General features: G+C 48.1%; 1 protein-coding gene across 4 annotated transcripts in view; it reads right to left on the bottom strand.

Annotated features, from left to right (window-relative positions):
- Positions 1 to 20801, bottom strand: part of ccdc85ca (coiled-coil domain containing 85C, a) — a 238332-nt gene that overhangs the window by 77086 nt on the left and 140445 nt on the right. For all 4 annotated transcript variants that reach the window (XM_038774577.1, XM_038774586.1, XM_038774602.1 and 1 more), the window contains exon 2: positions 10683 to 10759. In XM_038774577.1, coding sequence (XP_038630505.1) covers positions 10683 to 10759 — 77 coding nt within the window. The remainder of the gene's footprint in view (positions 1 to 10682; positions 10760 to 20801) is intronic.

Here is a 20801-nt window from a genome sequence, read left to right as displayed (position 1 = left end):
CTGCAGCTGTACATAACTCTGGTGCGGCCACACCTTGAGTACTGCATGCAGTTCGGTCACCACATTATAGGAAGGATGTGGAAGCTTTTGGAAAGGGTTCAGAGCGGAGATTTACTAGGATGTTGCCTGGTATGGAGGGAAGGTCTTACGAGGAAAGGCTCAGGGAATTGAGGTTGTTTTCGTTAGAGAGGAGAAGGCTGAGAGGTGACTTAATAGAGACATATAAGATAGTCAGAGGGTTAGATAGGCGTGGACAGTGAGAGTCTTTTTCCTCGTATGGTGATGACCAACACGAGGGGACATAGCTTAAATTGAGGGGTGAGAGATATAGGACAGATGTCAGAGGCAGTTTCTTTACTCAGAGAGTAGTAGGGGTGTGAACGCCCTGCCTGCAATAGTAGTAACTCGCCAACTTTAAGGCATTTAAGTGGTCACTGGATAGACATGGATGAAAATGGAATAGTGTAGGTCAGATAGGCTTCAGATGGTTTCACAGGTCGGCGCAACATCGAGGGCCGAAGGGGCCCGTACTGCGCTGTAGTGTTCTATGTTCTATGTTTATTAATCGATTTTGCCTCGACGACCTCAAACCTGGAATTCAGGACCTCAAACAAGATAATTTTTTTTGAAATGGAAAGTTTGCTAGCTGTGGGAATGTGGGAAAGAGCAAGGCTGGGTTGGGGGCTGAGAGATGGAGGGGGGGGGGTGTGTTTGTGGCGTGGTTAGACCAATGGATAACTCTTTCAAAGAGCCAGTACAGGCATGATGGGCTAATGGCTGCACTGGGGGTTGCTCAGAGGGAGGCCTAGTCCCAACCAATTCATCCATGAGCACCCCTCCAACATAAGGTCAGGAGTAGGGATGTTTGGCTGATTGCACAATGTTCAGCATCATTCGTGACTCTTGTAGCAATTCCCGCCCATAAGCAGCTAGACCTCAACTACATTCAAGCTTAAGTTGATGAGTGGCAGGTATCATTCACATCACACAAGTTCCAGAAATGAAATATTTCACCGAGACGATGGGTGAGTTCTACCTGCCGCGTTGCCCCGAATGGCGGCGTGGCCGGTAGATGACGGGAGATCCGCCTCCCGGAATTACCCGGCTTGCCACAACTCGCAAGACGAACGTGATCTCGCGAGACGTCACGACCTGAATCCCGTCCATTTTGGGCAGGACACCTAGTGTCACTCAGTATGCACTCCCTAGATCTAACCAGATGTTGGGATGCAAACCCTTGGCCTCAGAGACCTTGGGCGAGCTCCCATTCAGCGCTGGTCCCCACAAACGGGCATCAGGTGGAACGGCACTAGCAGGGTCTCCCAGGGGATCTGGGCACTGTGGCACCCTGGGACTACTGGTGCCACATGGGCAGCTTGCAGGGTTGGCATTTTTCCCACAGCGGGAATCAGTCCGAGGTGCCTTCCCCCACCCCACGGACCCCTTTGGAGGTGAGTCGGGGCTTTGGGAGTTGAGAGATCGGGATGCCACTTAAAAATGGCGTGCCGATCTCTTCCTGCAGTGAAGAGTTCTGACGAGTGGAGCTCCTCAGTGCTGGAAACGGGACGTAAGTGCGGCCTTGGCGGGGAGTTCCCCACTGTGGCAACCAAATTGAAACAAAGTCTCGATAGATTTTTAAAAAAATATTTTATGGGAGTAGGCATCGCTGGGTTAGGCCAGCATTATTACCCATCCCTAATTGTCCTTCAGAAGGTGATGAGTTGCCATCTTGAACTGTTGCAGTCCCCGAGGTGTAGGTACCCCACTGTGCTGTTAGGGAGGGAGTTCCGGTGTTGCCTTGTAAATTGAAATAACATCAGGTTCGACCCAGCCCCGGGTCACTGTGCCGTGGGAGTTTGCACATCCCCCCGCCACCCCCCCCCCCCCCCCCCACACCCCCCCCCCCCGTGTTTGTGTTGGTTTTGCCCCCGCAACCCAAAAAGATGTGCAGGGTAGGTGAATTGGCCAAGCTAAATTGCCCCTTAATTGGGAAAAAAAGAATTGGGTACTCGAAATTTACATTAAATAAATAACAATCTGAATGATGAATAAACATGTGAAGTGAATAAATCAAAGTGGGGATTTATTTTTAATTGAAAAAGAATAAGCAGGTTTGCCCATTCTGTGTGGTATAGATAATACTTTGCCCCTTTGTAATGCCAGCGGATGTGATAAAATTAGATCAAGCTACCACTATCAGTAAAAGGCAGGAGTTTTTTAGCACATCAAGGTCATATGGCTGTAGGGCTAGCTTCACTACCCATGACTGGTAAACTAATGACAGCACTGTCACTGACACCCAATTCCAGAGGCCTTTAAAGATTCAATCAGCCACTAATTGGAGCCTTTCTTTCCTCATCCTGACACTTTCACACGACTGAGGGGCTCCACAGCATTGAAGAGATTTTGGCCGATGGCTGTGGGGGGGGATATTGATGAGCTGATGCTTCAGGCTAAATAAATCCCAAACCTATTCTGTCCAAATAGAACACTAGTTTATTTTAATGGCAGCAACATCTTTTGTTCAAGTTCTGGTACAGTGGACTGCCATGAAAACCTTCAGGGCACTTGGAGCAACGGTGAATTCAAAATATCTTGCCAAATAAAAACCACAACCCATCAATCTCAGGTAATAACCGATCTTAAAAATAGGACCAATTCGGGAGGTCCGTTGGCCACTTTGTGCCCAGGCACATCCTGCTATGCCCGGAGAATAGCGGGAGAGCCCGTAAACGGGTTCTCGCCCGGTGCCGAACAGCCTGCGGGAGCCGACACAATCTGGTTAGTGCCCGTGCTGGGTATGAATCAAATTAGCATATTTAAATAAACGTTTAAATATGTTTGTGCAGTTCACAGCCGGATTCTCTTGGCGGCTCGGAGGCCATTGGAGTCCCACAGGTGGCCGGGGACATGGCAGCTGGCGCTCTGCCACTGCTGATATGGCACTACCAAGTTGGCACTGCCAGGGTGCACGCCAAAGGGCAATTGCGGAGCAGTGAGGCTTGTGCCACTTTGCCGGCAAGAAGGCCTGAAGAGACCCTTTGGCCCTGATGCTGGCGATATTTGGGAGGGGGTGGGGGTTCACTGCTACTTAGTGAACAGGCGCTATTTAAAAATGGTGCCCCGAGCTCTGTGAAGCCGGGCCTGCAGGTGGGTTTAGGCCCTGCCCCTCAATGCTGGTGCAAAACTCACCCCCCTTCAAGAAAATTTCTACGTGTGGCTGGATTGCGATCTGGATCGTACCCAACCACCCGGTGGGAATCACACCTTGTTTCGTGCCAGAGACCACACTTGGAATTTTTTGGAGAGAATTGCGTCCCATGTCTTTCACTGCTCCTGAGTAAGGAGCGGTTTCTTTAATTATGTGCATCTTAAGGTGGGTGTGGCATCAGGAATAAAACAGCTGGTACAAATGGGGTCACGATCTTAGTACATCCAGAGATCATTTTGGGAGTGAGTGACCCATGGTGAAGCCTTATCCTCTTCCAGTGCTCAGTGGAAAATAATTTCCCGGCATACATGACAAGTACAGGTCAGAGGGCACACCTCCCCACGCCAACAAAAACCCATAAAATGTTTCCCCCTACAGAGTGCGTGCAATTGTTTGCCTCACAGTTTTTTCAGGCAATGTTAGGTACCCAGCGTTCCCACAGGAAACCGCAAATGTGTAGCCAGTATAACGGGAGGCTGCAAAGGGCCTCTTAAGAACACCATTTGGAAGGCATAGAGGTCAATCTCCCAGGGGCACACAAAGGAAATGTAAACATTTACCTCTCCGCCAAGTGTGAAGAAGCACTGCTATTTCTCAGGGTTAAAAGGAGCTTCACTCCCCGTGTCAGCGTGGATGTCACCCACACAACCAAAAAGATGTTCAGGGTAGGTGAATTGGCCATGCTAAATTGCCCCTTAGTTGGGAAAAAAAAGAATGGGGTATTCTAAATTTATTTTTTTTAAAAGGAGCATCACTCCATTTTCACTCAGTTAAAAACAATTATCTAGGGCAGCACAGCGCCGAGGTCCCAGGTTCGATCCCGGCTCTGGGTCACTGTCCGTGTGCAGTATGCACTTTCTCCCCATGTTTGTGTGGGTTTCGCCTCCACAACCCAAAAGATGTGCAGGTTAGGCAGATTGGCCAAGCTAAATTGCCCCTTAATTGGAAAAAAAGAATTGGATACTCTAAATTCATTTTTTTTTTAAATTATTTTCCCAAGCTGACCATTTATTTTTTAAATTTAGAGTACCCAATTCATTTTTTCCAATTAAGGGGCAATTTAGTGTAGCCAATCCACCTACCCTGCACATCTTTGGGTTGTGGGGGCGAAACCCACGCAGGCACAGGGAGAATGTTCAAACTCCACACGGACAGTGACCCAGAGCCGGGATCGAACCTGGGACCTCGGCGCCGTGAGGCATCAGGGCTAACCCACTGCGCCACCGTGATGCCCCCAGCTGACCATTTCTTAATGTTTATTTTAATTCAACAGGATAGAGCTTCATAGGCACGGAGAGTTAGCAACTTGCACCACACTGATTAGCTCCAGATTCAAGGCAGACTAACATATATGCAACAGTAAGAAGTCTTACAACACCAGGTTAAAGTCCAACAGGTTTGTTTCAAACACGAGCTTTCGGAGCACGGCTCCTTCTTCAGGTGATATGTATGCAATATATGCAACAGTCCTACATCAAACAGATTTCATGCAGTCGCAACCAATTCCTATCAAGCATGAACTAAGCTATCCTTCCAATTCAACATTCAACTGCTAATCTCATACGGAGGTGCCATATGGTGAAGCAGCCAGTTCTAATTTGGGCAAACAAAAAATTATTATAGAGTCTGGAAATCTGAAAAATAAACAGAAAATACTGGAGATGCTCAGCAGGCCTGGCTAAATCGGTGCAGAGAGAGTGACAGAATTAACATTTCAGCTTGGTGACCTTTCATCAGCATGGTTCTGATGAAAGGTCGTGGGCCTGAACTGTTAACTTGCTCTCTCTGTCTCTCTCTCTCTCTCCAATAATGGATTGATGTCCTTCCAATCTTGCAAGAAGTCTGCAGGGATTATTTTGAGCTTTAGAACATTCGGGTGAAGTACAGATCGGTGATGGCAAATGCCATACGAGGAAAACGTGCAGTTAGTGCCTGCTTTCCTGAGGCACAAGTCTGCCATCGTTAGGGCAGAGGAGCCTTATTCGGCATCTGCTTGTAGCATCCCAGAGTTCTGACAAAACACGTCTGTCCAAACAATACCGGCCTATATTGGCAGTCTAACGCTCCCTTCCAATGATTAGCACAAAAGGGGGACAGTGTATTATAAACTAAGCATTTGTAACACCCTTCAATGCCCTTGTTCTTGCTGTTGTCCATGGAGGTTCTAAAGCTGAGATCCGGAGCCAGGCGTACCATCTCTGACACCAATTCTAGAAACAAGAGAATGAAGTCAGGCTGCCACATGCCAGCCAGAAATAGCAGCGGTGAAGTTCTGTTATTTAAATAAACTTATGCACCCTGCTTGTATTTAAAACGTAAACAGTTTTTTTAGGGGCTGATGGGTGATGGAATATTTATGCCTCATTGTTCCTCAAGACGGTATTTTTATTGCTTGTGGGAGAACCCAGCTGAGGACCTGTGACCGTGGGAACCATCAAGGAAAACCAAGGTGCTCCTTGGAGGTGTTTCAAAATCAAATACTGGACATAAAGGCACCTGGTGCTGGATGGGGTTCAGACCAGCTGAAAACTAACCGTGCAGTATCAAATTGGATCAATGGCCACCCTATTGGTCCAAAGGTGTGCAGGTTAGGTGGGGTTATGGGGTTACAGGGATAGGGTGGGGGGATGGACCCAGGTAGGGTGCACCTTTGGAGGGCTGGCGCACACTCGACGGGCCGAATGGCTTCCTTCTGCACTGTAGGGATTCTAAGGACACTGGAGCAACCCTGTTTCTCCTGATGGGTTGGAAAAAGTCATAGCCAGTCATGGGGTAATGAGGTGCAGGAGGTAAAGAGGAGCATGTTGATTCGAGGCAAGGCGTCTCACTCCGATAACGTCACAAAATAGAGCCAAGGAAGGATGGGCAGGTATGCATTGCAACCCGAGGAACAGAAAGAAATAGTAATTCACTGCAGGAGAAAAGCCACCTTTAAAATTGTTGCAGTGGAATATTTCCATGAGAGGGGGCAGGTGGGGAGACAAGGGGAAGGCAGGCCAGGCTTCTGAATGCCATTGGAAATGTAAAGCGCCTGACCTGCAGGAAATGTGATATGAGAAAAACTCTTTTCACAATACAAGAGGTTCAGGTCTGGAATGCACTGCCTGCAAGTCTGACGCAGGCATATTCGATTGAGGCATTCAAGAGAGCATTGGATGATTACTTGAATAGAAACAATGCATAGGGGTACGGGGAGGTAAGCAGGGGAGGGGAAGGGCACTTAGCCACAATGATCGTTCGGAGACCTGGTGCAGACAGGATGGGCCAAATGGCTTCTCCTGCGGTGTAACAAGTCTGCGAAATGCCCAACACTACTGAGCAGGTCAGAGTAGCAACACAGTCCTGTCTGTAGCACATCCTCAATTGAGTCTCTGGGTTTCGTATTGGAGCAAAGCAGGTCCAAAGAGAATGGCATATGATGACAAATGCTAATGACCAACAGCAGGCAGAGGCTGCTGTCAGGAGCTTGAAACATCAGAGATTGGAACAAAAGAAGGGGTATTGATAAAAGCACCTCCAGCTCTGGTTTCAGCGTGAGCAAGTTCAGTGAGGTTGGGCATTCATCGTTTGCTAAATTAGTCATACAGCTTTGGGTATGGTTCAACTTTCACGGGTTGACACATTCAAGCAGTCATGATTATTGTGTGGCTCTTGACATTTTGCTTTGAATTTGGACAATCTGGATTTGAGTGAGTTGTGATTGCTTTTAGTCTTACCCCTGGCACCATGCCTCGGTTGTTGTCAGTGGATGGTCCAATTTTTCTTCTTATTAAATTTGTGGGTAATTGTTCACATCCGGTTGGCTACTTCAAAAAGCATTCAAGGTCAACCAATTAGGGTGGGATGTGAATATCTTTCAATGCCAATCCAGCACTTTTCATGGCTATTTTTATACAGCTACTCACAAATGAACAGATTCAATGCATTCATTTTCAAAGAGGGCGACTTGATAGACAAAAATAAACACACAGAGAGGTACAGAGAGAGGTAGAGAGAGAGATAGATAAAAGGATATCGTTGCAGCTGAGTGATTGCGGCAGAAAAAAGGGAATGAAAGCAGGAGATAGAAATTTAATCCAAGCAACAGTCGGATAAATAGCTATAAATTTGTTGCGCTATTCGTAATGTTTAACCTTGGTTCCTATGGACAGGATCAAGAAGGTCCACGTGGAGATGCACAGGTGGCTGCTAGCAACAGAAATACTGAAAATCAGACTGAGGCTGGGAACTTCCGTTCTGGAGTCTACGGGTTGAATTTGCATTTTGCCAAAAAAACGGTAAAGTGTCAGGTTCTGACTGAAAGCTGGTATGATTCTCCCCAGCGAAATAGGCAGGTTTTCCGTTGCGATGTTCCCACACTTTGTCATCTTTTAGAAGGGGTGGTGTGTTTTTGTGCTGTTATTACGAGGGGTGGGGCCAAAAGACACAGGCAAGCCCAGCTCCAGAAAGATTAGGGTGCTTTTTTAAAGGATGCCCCGATGTCAGAACAAAGTTAACCCCCTCTCCCCTGGACGTCGGAATACCCCCATCAATGATTGCCAGTATCAACCCTGCACCCCAAAGATCACCGGCATCAACATTGCACCCCACCCCCGCAATGGATCACCGGCAGGCATCCCCACAATTAACTCATGTGGTCGAAAGTCTGGGTGCCGTACGTAAAGGGTACCCAGACAGCCTGCGCAATCCCATCCGCCTTTGCCTGGTCACTGCTCCACCCTTCCCCACAAACCCCACCTCACTTCCTTTGTTACCTTCCATACAACTGGCACTGTCACCGTCCGGCCTCCTATGTTGTCTGATTTTCACTGACGCTCCCCCAAAGTGGACAATGCAGCAGCAACTCACCATTAAGCGTGGAAGAAGTCAAGCTCACCAGTTGCGTGCCACTTGTGTGCAGTCATGAAAACGAACGTCCTACGTTCTCGCTGCTGGGAACTTAAGTTTGGCGGGGAACTTAATTCTAGCAAGCAGGTGTTTTAATGAGCATACATAACATGCTAATGTGTTCAAAGGGCTTCCTGTCATTGTTTGTCGGGAAACTTGACTCACCTTTAAAGTCTCAGGGTTTAATTTCTAAAGTTTACCCCGCTGTCGGGAAATGGATTTGTAGCCGGCCTCCAGCCAAATTAAGTTCCCCCCATTTACCAAACTTCCTGCTGCTGATGGGAGCAAAGATTCCGTCCCAACCCGTTGGCATCTGTTCCTAGTTGTGTGATGCGCTCGCTACCTTAAACAGTGCACAAAAGATCGATGTTTGCGAACTGCAGCGAACGGAGATGGCCAAATGAAGGCGTCATCCATAGGAAAGTACATTATGACTCAGTGGCAATCTGTTGAATTCTCCCTACCCCCATATACATGGGCATAGATTGAGATTACCGATAAGGCTGCTTGTGATCTCTACTCTGGGCAGCATGAAGCTCACACAGAAGAATAGCCTGAGTGAGGTGGCTGAGGGGTATCATGCACACTGGGCTATATGCCAGCCTGGTTCACTGCCTTCATTACGAGATAAATCAGGTAAGTCTGCCCTTGGGAGAGTGGCGTGAGCAGCCCTGCCCATAACATTGTAATGTTGCACTGTATGTACACAAACTAAATCTTTAATGTTAAGGAGTCAGTAAACAGGATGCAGTGTTGCCAATTTCTAGCCGAGAAAAATTGCAGTTCGTGCATTTCGGGAACAGCACACCATCTGGCGAAACGAGAAAGGCCAAGGTTGCGTCAAGTCAAAAAAAGGTTCCAATCTGCTTTGCTTGGTGGACAGCTCATCCTTGACTCCTTCACTCTCTATTTTCCCCCAAAATATAATTTATTCATAAAATTTGTAAAACTACATTACAAAACATCTGAAAATGACAGGTTAAGTTCAATAAAATCCGACCGGCCTCCATCAAGTATGTTCCACCCTTAGATGCCTCTATACAATTGTAATACTCACGATATAGTTATAACATACATTCCATGTCAGGCAGACAGCCCAAGGGCAAAATGTTTCAAATTGAAAAATGACAGAAAGTGCAATAGAATTAACTTTCTCCATGTGGCATGTTTCTCTCCGAGGTGTCAGAAAACAATTTGAATACTCTTGATATTCACAACATACATTCCACGTCAGGTATACAGCCCCAAGGGCTCTACAGATTTTCCGGACCCTCAGTGTACAATGACTTGAAAGATCTGAGACAGTGACCTTCCTCCATCATGCCCCCTCTTTGCTGTCACTGCTGGGGAGGTTATTTTTACCCAGCTCTGTTCACGACAGTCCTCAATGCTGTGCTCTAAACGTAGGATTCTCATGCACCGCACAGTCACCCCACCTTCCACCCAGAGCTTGCACACTGTGTCACCAGTCAAAACTGCAATGAGGGTAACATTTCTGGGTGGAGGCTCAAGGGTAGATTTTTTTCAAGTTGATCCAGAGCTGGCATTGAGGATCAGGTGCCCGTCATCAATTTTTACTGCCACTGAAATTAATGCAAATGTTAATCGGACAGTGTCGGCTGATTGGTGGGCAGCCAGGAAAGTTGATAATTGACTTCCCTGCCTCCGGGTTCGACAACACCCGTGACTGTGTGGGACATTTGCAGGGAAAAGCATTCACAAATATTTCTTTCTGGCAACTAAATTTAACCCTCAATTTAAAAAAGCTGCTGGGTTCAGACAAATGATCTCACCTCTTCTCATTGGCTCTGCAGATGAATTGCATTGAATTCTGACCCCGAATAAGGAAGAGCATTCGGGGCTTGGAAGACATCACCAATTTTCAGCGGTGTTTCATTAACGTATCACATGTATCTGGACAGGTCCCACCACTAAGGATCACACTGCAGATAAAATCATTTCTTTTTTTAAATAAATTTAGAGTACCCAATTATTTTTTTCCAATTAAGGGGCAATTTAGCGTGGCCAATCCACCTACCCTGCACATCCTTGGGTTGTGGGGGCGAAACCCACGCAGGCACGCGAAGAATGTGCAAACTCTCCGCGAGTGACCCAAGGCCGAGATTCAAACCCGGGTCCTCAGATAAAATCATTTCTCCAAGTCATGCCAAAATGTAGCTGCTCTTGGCAATTACACCAGATCTACAAGCAGTCAGAGACGGTTTTCGGGAGCCATGTTGTTCTCAGGTCACATTGGACCCATGTTTGCGACAAGTACTAATGGATCTGCCATTGACCTGCTGTCACGTTGCCACGAGCACTGGATGGATATTAGCCAGCTCAAGTGCAATCATTATGTAGAAGCACTTTGGGCCATCAGTTTGAATTTGAGAAGCATCCAGAGAGCAACAATGCTGAGTGTATAAAAGCACGATGCAACATCTCTGTCCTGCTTCCATTTCTGGGGGAGAGGACCTCACAATGATCACTATGAGCAGTGGCTGATGCTGGAGTGCGGCCCACTATCCCAGTGCTCAGTTTGGACTTGGATGCAGGCAAACCAAAAGAGTCTGGTAGGGCATACCTGTGATAAAATCTTGTAATCTTCTTCCAGTAACTTGACTTTGCTTTCTAGCTGCCTGATGTAGGCTGAAGCTGGGTCTGCAAAAGAAGAGCAACATTGGAGTTAGGAAGGATGAGTGACAGAGATATGGCTATTGTCAGTAATGCCGAGCAAGCTTGGTCTCCTCCTCGCTGTCGATCTACCACTTCAAATTCCGTGCAGGATTTACAGTCAGGGCAGACACAGAAAGGACAAGAACACAGCTTCTCAACACATTTTGAATATTTCTTTCAAATTCCAAAATATTTTCCTTCCCCAAAGTGCCACAAACAACACAATGAGGTAGAATTTTGCCTTAGGGAGCAGCAATGTGATACCGCCCGTCCGTTATACAGTGAACCTGCTGTTCAGTTCAATTGGCGTTACCGAGACTGAATAGCAGGAGGTGAGTGTATCCGGCAAACCAATACCATCCCACTTCTGTTACATTACTTTCTTTTTTTAAATAAATTTAGAGTACCCAATTAATTTTTTCCAATTAAGGGGCAACTTAGCGTGGCCAATCCACCTAACCTGCACATCTTTGGGTTGTGGCGAAACCCACATAAATGCGGGGATAGCAAACTCCACACAGACAGTGACCCAGAGTCGGGATCGAACCTGGGACCTCGGCACCATGAGGCAGCAGGGCTAACCCACTGCGCCACCGTGCTGCCATTTGTGCTACATTAGTGACCATGATAATATCCACTCCAATATAGTTGACCAACCTTTGTGGTACATTGAATAAGACCCATTGAGATTTTGATACAAACTGTCAAATTCTTATTTATCTAAAACCTTTGTAAGTACATAATTACATTAGAACTCCCCAAAACCTGTCCAACATCGATAAGGAACAAGCCAGCAGTGTGATGGAACACGCTCCCCTTGCCTGGATGAGTGCAGCTCCAATAGCACTCGGCAAGCTCAACAGCATCCAGGGCAAAGCAGCCTGCTTGATGGCATCCCATCCCCAGCTGAAACATCCATTTGCTCCACCATCGATGCATGTTGACAACAGTGGGGACCACCTACAAGATGCACAGCAGCAACATGCCAAGGCTCTATCATTAGCACCTAACTGAGCAGGGACATGGGAACACCTCCAGCCGGAGGTTCCCCTCCAATCCACTCACTACTCTGACTTAGAACCATATTGCCGTTCCTTCACTGTCACTGGGTAAAGATCCTGGAACTCCCTCCCTAACAGCACAGTGAGCTCTAGCAGGCGGCTCACCACCACCTTCTCAAAGGCAATTAGGAATGGGCAATGAAGGCTGCCCCAACCAGCAACGCCCACATCCCACGGAAGAATTAAAAACAATTAGGGGAGACTGTGATCAGGAGTCATTAATTTAAAATGATGGTTAAAAGACTGAAAAAAAGAACATCCCATGAACAAAGAAAAAATATTCGCAGCTGTGTTACGAAGCAAAATTTGACACCAAGCCACATCAGGCAATATTAGAGCAGATGACCAAATGTTTTGTCATAGAAATGCGTTTTCAGAAGCAGCTTATAGGAGGAAAGCAATATACCGAGGCAGAAAGCTTTAGGAGGGGAATTCCAGAATGTCAGGTCCAGGCGACTGAAGGCACAGCCACGAGTGAAGGAGTTATGAAAATCAGTGAGGCTCTCAAGAGGCCAGAATTAGAGGAGTGCAGATATATTAGAGGAGTACAAGACTCAAGGAGATTACAGAGATAGGGAGCGGTGAGATCAGGGAGGGATTTGAAAACTATGACAAGAATTTTTAAAAGAGGCATTGTTTGACTGGGAGCGGGAGGGGCACCATTGGCAGGAATGGAAAATCACGCCGGCGGGAAGGGCCGGAAAACTTTGGCCCAAGTCCCAAGACTGGGCCTGGACAACAGATGGGCTAAGTTGGATTTTCTCAGTCTAGCGTTCTGATGGCATTGGATGAGAGATCTGCAGGAGGGTTGGCATAAACATCTTGAAACTAACCTCCAACCATGTGATATAATGTGAACTCTCAGTGCAAGGGTTGGACAAGCAACCGAATGCCTCCCAGCGCATGAAGTAAACAAGGAGCAGCCTGAATGCTGGGCAGATTGCAATCCGCTCAGTTCATCCTAACCCAAACTGACTGCATGCAAGGCCGGCAAAACGAACAGTCAGTGAGATAAACCCAAGCTTAGCAGAACGGAACTGCACTCCGAAAGTCATATCTCTTCACAGCAAATATCAGTAACACCACAGACAGTACAGCGTTTTATTAAAACATGGGAGATGGCCTGAAGAAGCAGGGCAGGTTGACAGAAGCTTGAAGACGTTGGAATTTGAAATGATGCTTATAGCTCGAGGGGTAATGAACAGGATGAAACATAAACAACAAACATTTGCAATGACAGATTGGGCTGCAGCAGATTCCCTTTCAACGTCAACAAGTGTCCCATCATCTCATGTAAAGGGCTGAATTGCAACCTATTTTTCTTAATCCAGTCCTTTAATTCAACTGAGCTGATCATTCAAATTCCTCATTTGCTGCTTTATTTACATTGCTAATTCAAATAATTTGGTCATTTATCGTAGAGTGCAAAGGACTGAGTTATCAAGAATACACTGCATTTGGGCAGCATGGTGGCACAGTGGGTTAGCACTGCTGCCTCACAGCGCCGAGGTCCCAGATTCGATCCCAGCTCTGGGTCACTGTCCGTGTGGAGTTTGTACATTCTCCTCGTGTTTGCGTGGGTTTCGCCCCCACAACCCAAAGATGTGCAGGGTAGGTGGATTTGGCCACACTAAATTTCCCCATAATTGGAAAAAAAAGAATTAAAAAAAAAAATACACTGCATTAAACTGGCTTAATTTGTAGAAAGGGACAAGTAAGGAAAATGGATTTAAATAGCGTTTTTCACAATCTCATGATGCCCCCGTTGCATTTTACACCAATGGAAGTGCTTTTGAGGTACTGTTGTCATGTAAAATGCGTGCCGACTGATCTGCGCACTGCACGTTCCCACAAACAGCGACATGGTAATGACAGTTAAATACTGGTCAGGGTCATTCTCATGCTCTTCTTCGGGTAGTGCCATGGGATCTTCAACGCCCTACCGAAAACACAGACAGGGCCTCTGATTATCATCTCACACAAAAGGCAGCGGTGGGGAGTTTGAGCCCGTGCCAGCTGTGCGCGGGGTTGACTGTAAATCCCCAAGAATCGGGAAAATCCCAAGAGAATTCTTGTTGGAGGGATCGCGTTTCCCGATTTTCCACGGCCCTCACCGGTGTGATGTCATGAGTTCATTTTAATAGATTTGTATCATTTTAAATGTTAGTAGCGGGCCCCCGCAACACATGAACCCCCTCACTGAATATTCATACCTCACCATCTTTCACAACAGGTTTGGCCAAACGAGAAGCAATGAGGGAATCCCTTCGGGGGAGGAGAGGCAAGTGTATCCTCCAGGCGGAAAGAGACACGCCCTGACACTGCTCCCGGCACAGGGGGAATGCTGGGAAGTGGGGGGGGGGGGTCACCCCACAATATCTCCATGATGGGGGCTGGGGGCCATTAGGCTGCAGTTCTGGTCCAGCTGTCCTTTAATTATGGTGCCCTAATCTCTGTGGGCCCGGTTGCCAGCTTTATGAGGCCCCACCCTGCCAAAATGAGAGTGAAAACCACGCCCACCCTTTTGTTCTTCAGACAGGCTTACCATATGTGTCATGGGAATGTCACTTTAAGAAATGTTTGTCTGTGGCTGAAGTGATGTCAGTGTGTGGGTGGAGGTGGGCCCTGGCTCTGCTTTTTACTTTTGTTTTGCGCTGGAAGTTGTTTTTGGCTCTGAGTTTTAGTTTAGTTTTCAGTTGGAGAGCTGCATTCAAACCAAGAAGGTGTATTTTGGCCTCTCTCTGCTAAAGAATGTTTCCAGATCACTTGATGATTTCAAAGCAATACCTGTTTCTGTAAGGAATGCAAACCTATAGGGCGCGATTCTCCCAAAGGGAGATTAAATGCCGACGCCGGAGTGAAACCCGGAGTGTTTCACACCGGCGTCGGAGGCCGCTCCTCGCCCCCTATTCTCCCCCCCCGGGGGGCTAGGAGCGGCGTTGCGCGAATCTTTGGCGCCGGGCCTTGACGCTTGCGTCGAAGCGGCGCACTGAGTTTGACGCAGCCGGCGGCGCCTAAGTGACGTCAGCTGCGCATGCGCAGGTTGGCCGGCTCCAACCTGCGCATGCGCCGTCTTCCCCTCCACTGCCCCGCAAGACATGGCGGCTTGATCTTGCGGGGCGGTGGAGGGGAAAGTGTGCGTCTCTTAAGACGCCGGCCCGACGATCAGTGGGCACCGATCGCGGGCCAGACATCTGACGAGCACGCCCGTGGTGCTCGATCCTCTCTCCACCCCCCACAGGTCCCACACTTACCTGTCCCGCGATGTGGTTGCTGCCAGCGTGAACCAGTCAGGGTCGTCAGGCTGCTCGGCCCATCCAGGCCGGAGAATCGCTGGTCGCCGGGAAAACCGGCGAGCGGCGATTCTCCGAGCGGCGGGTCGCGTTTGGGGGGGGGTGGGAGGATCGCGGGGGGTGCCAGGGCAGCGTGGCGTGATTCGTCCGGCCCTCCTGCGATTCTCCCCCCTGGCGTGGGGAGCGGAGAATCGCGGCCGTAGTCTTTGTTAAAAAGTGTCTTTGATTATAGATGTTGTTAGGAAAGTTACTAAGGGTTACCTATAGAGTACTGTATCTTTGGGGGAGTATCAGTGTTGGCAGTTAATAAGATGTTTACTGTATGTTTATAAAATATTAACTGGATTCATAGAATAAACATTGTTTTTGTTTTAAAATACTTTAGCTCTCTGTTGCATCACACCTGTAAAGTGGGCCCTTTTACTCTCCATAACCAAAATCTATTCAAAGTTGTGGGTCAGGTGAACTCCATGATATACTTTGGTGTTCTCTAAACCCTGGCCCAAAATAAATGGGAGAGAAAACTGGTCTGTACAACTGGAGAGCTACACATCAGTTTTCAGTCTGAGCCTGACACTTTGTCAAGTTCTGTTAAGGTTCCGCCCAGCATCTCTGATGGTCGCAGCGGTCCCTCAGTACAAACGGGAGCCGGACACACAATCTTCTGACTCGGAAACCGATTGGCCCGTCCACCCAATGACAAAAATGGATGGGCCATGCAAAATCATCACCAATTCCCTCCTCGATGGGCTTAATGACAGTGATGACAGCGGGCAGGTGCGTGTGGGAATCTGAAGCCTGCCCGCCGACCAACATGTTGTGCGCGACGCGCGATGCTGCTGGGACAAAATCCTCACACGCAATTTCACGCACGTCTAGGTCAGGCACCCGCCCGCCTGAACAATGTAAAATTCTGGCCCAGGTGTAGTGCCCCCCCCCCCCCCTCCCCTGCCAAACGAGGATTCTAATAATGTTTCCAGGTGTAGCCCCCTCCAACCGCCACAAAAGGTTCACAGGAACACTCCTGGAGTCTGACGCTGTTTATGTTTATGGAGTAGAACCTCTCCTTGTCGTCCCTCGTTCCCCCCCCCCCCTCCCCTCCCCTCCAATCACCAACAGTCTGACAATGTTTACAAGGATACTCCCCAGGGATCTGATAATATTTGTGGCAGAATCTCTGGAATACACCAATATTTACTAAGGAGGAGAGCAGGTAGAAAAAGCCAACATTTACGGGAAGTCCCTTGTTTGCACTAATATTCACGGAAAAGTTTGAAAGCCTCTGACTTTTAGCGATAACCCATTTTTACCTGAAATGAGCCGAGGGGGGATGAAGGCAGGCTAGAATAACCATGTGTGCGCAGAGTTGGGTATTTGAAGAAAGAGTGATAAAACCACAAATTCATAACATCTATTACATATCATTACCATTCCTCGCATAACATTGTCGGAATTCCTTTTCAAATTAGTAGTGTTAGTGGTGCCGGGACATCTATTTCTGGCATCAATAAAAGAGGTTTGAAAGAGTATATGAAATGGAGACACGGTTGCACAGTGGTTAGCACTTGCTGCCTCACGGTGCTGCGGACCCGGGTTCAATTCCGGCCTCGGGTCATTGTGTGTGGAGTTTGCACATTCTCCCCATGTCTGCATGGTTCTCACCCCCACAACCCTGCAGGATCGGTGGATTGGCCAGGCTAAATTGCCCCTTAATTGGAAAAAAAAGAATTGGGTGCTCTAAATTTATAAGAAAAATGAAATGGAGACGGGCAGGTGGAGTGGGTTATGGACAGAACCAAGCGCCAAGACAGCTGAGGCACTACCACTGATTATGGGATGAAGAAATTCAGATCTGGCCACTGGGTGCAATTGTTTTTTAAAACATAAATTTAGAGTAAGCTTTTCCTCAAATTCCCTGCCCCTTACCTTAATTCTATGCCCCCTGATTATTGACCCCTCTAAGGGGAAGAATTCCTTCCTAACTACCCTATCTATGTTCCTCATAATTTTGTACACCTTGATCAGTTCCCCCCTCAGCCTTCTCTGCTCCAATGAAAACAAGCCCAGCCTATCCAGTCCCTCTTCACAGCTGAAACACTCCAGCCCAGGCAACATCCTGGTGAATCTCCTCTGCACCCTCTCCAGTGCAATCACATCCTCCCTACAGTGTGGTGACCAGAACTGCACACAGTACTCTAGCTGTGATCCAACGAGCGTTTAATGAAGCTCCATCATAACCTACTGCGTTTATACTGTGAGGAAACCAGGAGCGGGATTCTCCCATCCCGCGGCAGAGTGTCCACGCCGTCGTAAACACCGTCGCGTTTTACAACGGCATGCACAGGCCGCTGCCACGAGTAATTCTAGCCCCTACAGGGGACCAGCACGGCGCTGGACCGGTTCACCCATTCCAGCTGCCGATTCCGGCGCGAACTGTGCGCCGCGGGATCCGCGCATGCGCAGTGGCATCGGCGCCAAGGCGGCGACCTCCTTCAACGCGCCGGCCCCGATGCAACATGGTGCAGGAGTACAGGGGCCGGCGCGTAGGAGAAGGGGCCGGGGGACGGAGAGGCTGGCCCACCGATCGGTGAGCCCCGATAGCGGGCCAGGTCGCATAGGAGGCTCCCCTCCCACAGGCCGCCGCCCGACCCTTGCACGCAGAGTTCGCGCCGGCTGCGTGCAGGTGTGGACGGCACTGGTGGGACTCAGCGTTTTAACTACATCCCGTCCCGAGAATCAGCGGGCTGGCCACATAGAGCGGCCCGCGACCGACGCCGCGCCAATGATGCCAATTAAATCCCGTGCCGACATCGGGGGGGGGGGGGGGGGGGGGGGGGGGCCTCCCCAGATCTAATCATCTTCTGGGCTGGATCAGTTCTGATGGGCTAAATGGCCTTCCACTCCAATGGGCTTGTGATAAGGAATAAAGAAAGTGCAATCCCACAGGAACTAACTCACCATGTTACAATATCCAGCTGATTATGAAGCTAATCCTCAGATACGTTCTGTTGCACCAGATATTAGCAGGATACACAGATAGGGTTAGATGAAGTAGGCGGGGACTTGGGTGGAACATGAACACAGGCAGAGGTATGTCAGATTGAACATGCAACTTGAAACAGATCTCGAAAGTCTCACTCACTTTCAATAGAATCACCCTACACAGGCCAGAGAGCACAGAGATAGGTCATTCATTCCCACTGGTCTGTACTGGTGATTATACGCCACATAATTATCCTCCCATTCCATCTATCTCACCTTGGCCTTTCGATATATTCCCTTTTCCTCTCACTGTTCTGCCCAGTTTCCTTTTGAAAGCATTGAAGCTATTTGCCTCAATCACTTCCTGTGATAGTGAATTCCACATTCAACTAATCTCTGTGAGCGAAGAAATTTCTCGTACGTTGGGAGGTGGCAGTTGTGGTGGGAGAGGGTTAATGAGCCTGGGCCGAGTGTGACCTCGATGTTTCTCTCAGGGGAGAGAAACACTTTGATTTTCTGCAGCCTTCCCTTGGGAAAATATTCTTACAGCATGGTAAGAAACTTAACACACGGGCGAAGCAGTACACCAAGAGGGTTAATGGTTAGGAACCTGTTTTTCTACTTGTCGAATGACTGCCAACATTCCTACCATTCCTGATGTTGACCACCAATGCCTTGATAAGGATGGAAGAAGCTTTGCAAAACAACCCAATACCTCCTTCTGCAGCTAGTCTGGATACAGTCATGAGTCACACTCCTCTTCTAAATTGTGCAATGTTTCAAAACAGCTCCTTAAAAATGTGACAGGAGGTGCTTGGACTGCAAGCCTCTACTTAACTCTCAGTCAGGAAGTAACGCTAAGGGTGGGGCAACTTTCCACACAGGGCTACCCTGTAATCAGGTTTGACCAGCTACCTTCAACTGGGAACAGGTTGGAAGAACTCACAAGGATTGCGAAACTCGACACATTGCTACCAGTCACCACTGAGGTCATCATTCTGGCAACAAACCCAAGACGTTTTAAAAGTAGATCACACTGAAGCCAATCTGATTCAGAAAATAAAGTTGTACTCAACCTGATTAGATTTGAATATGCCACACTTTTAATAAAAGTGACGTGGTACGGGACCCCTCTCCAAGGCGCATTATTCAATAGGCCAGAGCTTATGGCTTTGGACTCATAATTCAAGAGTTGTGAAATCAAAGCCCACCATGACAAATAGAGCAATTTGTGAGCTGCTTCCTGGTGAAACATGGGACTTGCACTGTTCTGTGCATTTAGAGTTGCTCTGAACATGCAACAACTTGTATTTATATCGGGTCCTTAATGTAGTAAAATATCCCAGGAACTAAGTTATTAGGTTGGCTGTAAGGAGCATCTTAAAGCAGAATAGAGAGATGGAAAGATGGAAGGGACTCGAATGGACAATAACACTGGCATTAACCTGGAAGGTAGAATGGCAAGTTTCCGTGCAATAAAAATCCTCCAAATGTGAGCCTTGGTAGCGAGTTCTTATGTTCTTTAGTTCTTAAGAGTGTTTGGTAATTCGATAATTGGTCTGATTCCACCCTCAATCGACAGACACAAACATACTCAATGGATAGTGAGCAGCTATAGGAAACCTGGGGTGGAATTCCCCATCTGGGTCTAACAGCCATGGCGGAGCCGGGAAGAGGAGTGTTTCCCACTGTGGAGGTTGCGGGAAACCACATCATATTGTCTGCCCCCAACCTTATTAATTATGCATCCAGGGGTTTAGTGCCATATTCCGTAGTGGTGCAGGCTTGATTGCGTCCTGTTGTCATATCCAAGTGCCCAACATCACTGACTCACTGTTTTTCTTCTTTTTAAAAAAAATTTAGAGTACCCAATTCATTTTTTTCCAATTACGGGGCAATTTAGCGTGGCCAATTCACCTACCCTGCACATCTTTGGGTTGTGGGGGCGAAACCCATGCAAACACGGGGAGAATGTGCAAACTCCACACGGACAGTGACCCAGAGCCGGGATCGAACCTGGGACCTCGGCGCCGTGAGGCAGCAGGGCTAACCCACTGCGCCACTGTGCTGCCCTAGACTCACTGTTTTTCTTTATAAATTTAGTGTACCTAATTATTTTTGTTTCCAATTAGGGGGCAATTTAGTGTGGCCAATCCACCTAATCTTTGAGATGTGGGGGTGAAACCCGTGCAGACATGGGGAGAATGTACAAACTCCTCACAGACAGTGACCACTGTTGAAGAGGATGAATCCCCAATATGGCACTGGACCGGATAGATGCTCCATCCCACCCACTGCTGTGGTGTTCCAGAGCCTCTAGCAGCCCCCATCCTGACCTCTGGAGGCAGTAACAGGCATTCTGCAGGCAGGTTCTGCATGCCACATTGCTCCAGGTGTGTTCTGGACCACTCTTTGGCGAATCAGGCATTTGCCGGGGGGGGTTCCGGTCGGTTCATCTGCATCACATTAGCGGGATGCAGATCAGTTACATACTGGCAATGAACAGATTCCCCGATCCACCATGGTGGGCACCAGCAAAAGATCCCACAGGAAATTCAAACCCGGTTTTTGGGCCTCCCACCAAATTCTCCCCCACCGCCTGCCATGCCATTGAACCTGTTGGTGGGGGCATGGGAGAATACTGTCCTTAATCTTTAATACTCCTGCCCCTGCCTGTGTACAGAAGCTAAA

Source organism: Scyliorhinus canicula, chromosome 2, assembly GCF_902713615.1.
Source record: "Scyliorhinus canicula chromosome 2, sScyCan1.1, whole genome shotgun sequence".
In the NCBI taxonomy this organism is placed as follows: domain Eukaryota; kingdom Metazoa; phylum Chordata; class Chondrichthyes; order Carcharhiniformes; family Scyliorhinidae; genus Scyliorhinus; species Scyliorhinus canicula.
This window is presented reverse-complemented; position numbering and strand designations above follow the sequence as displayed.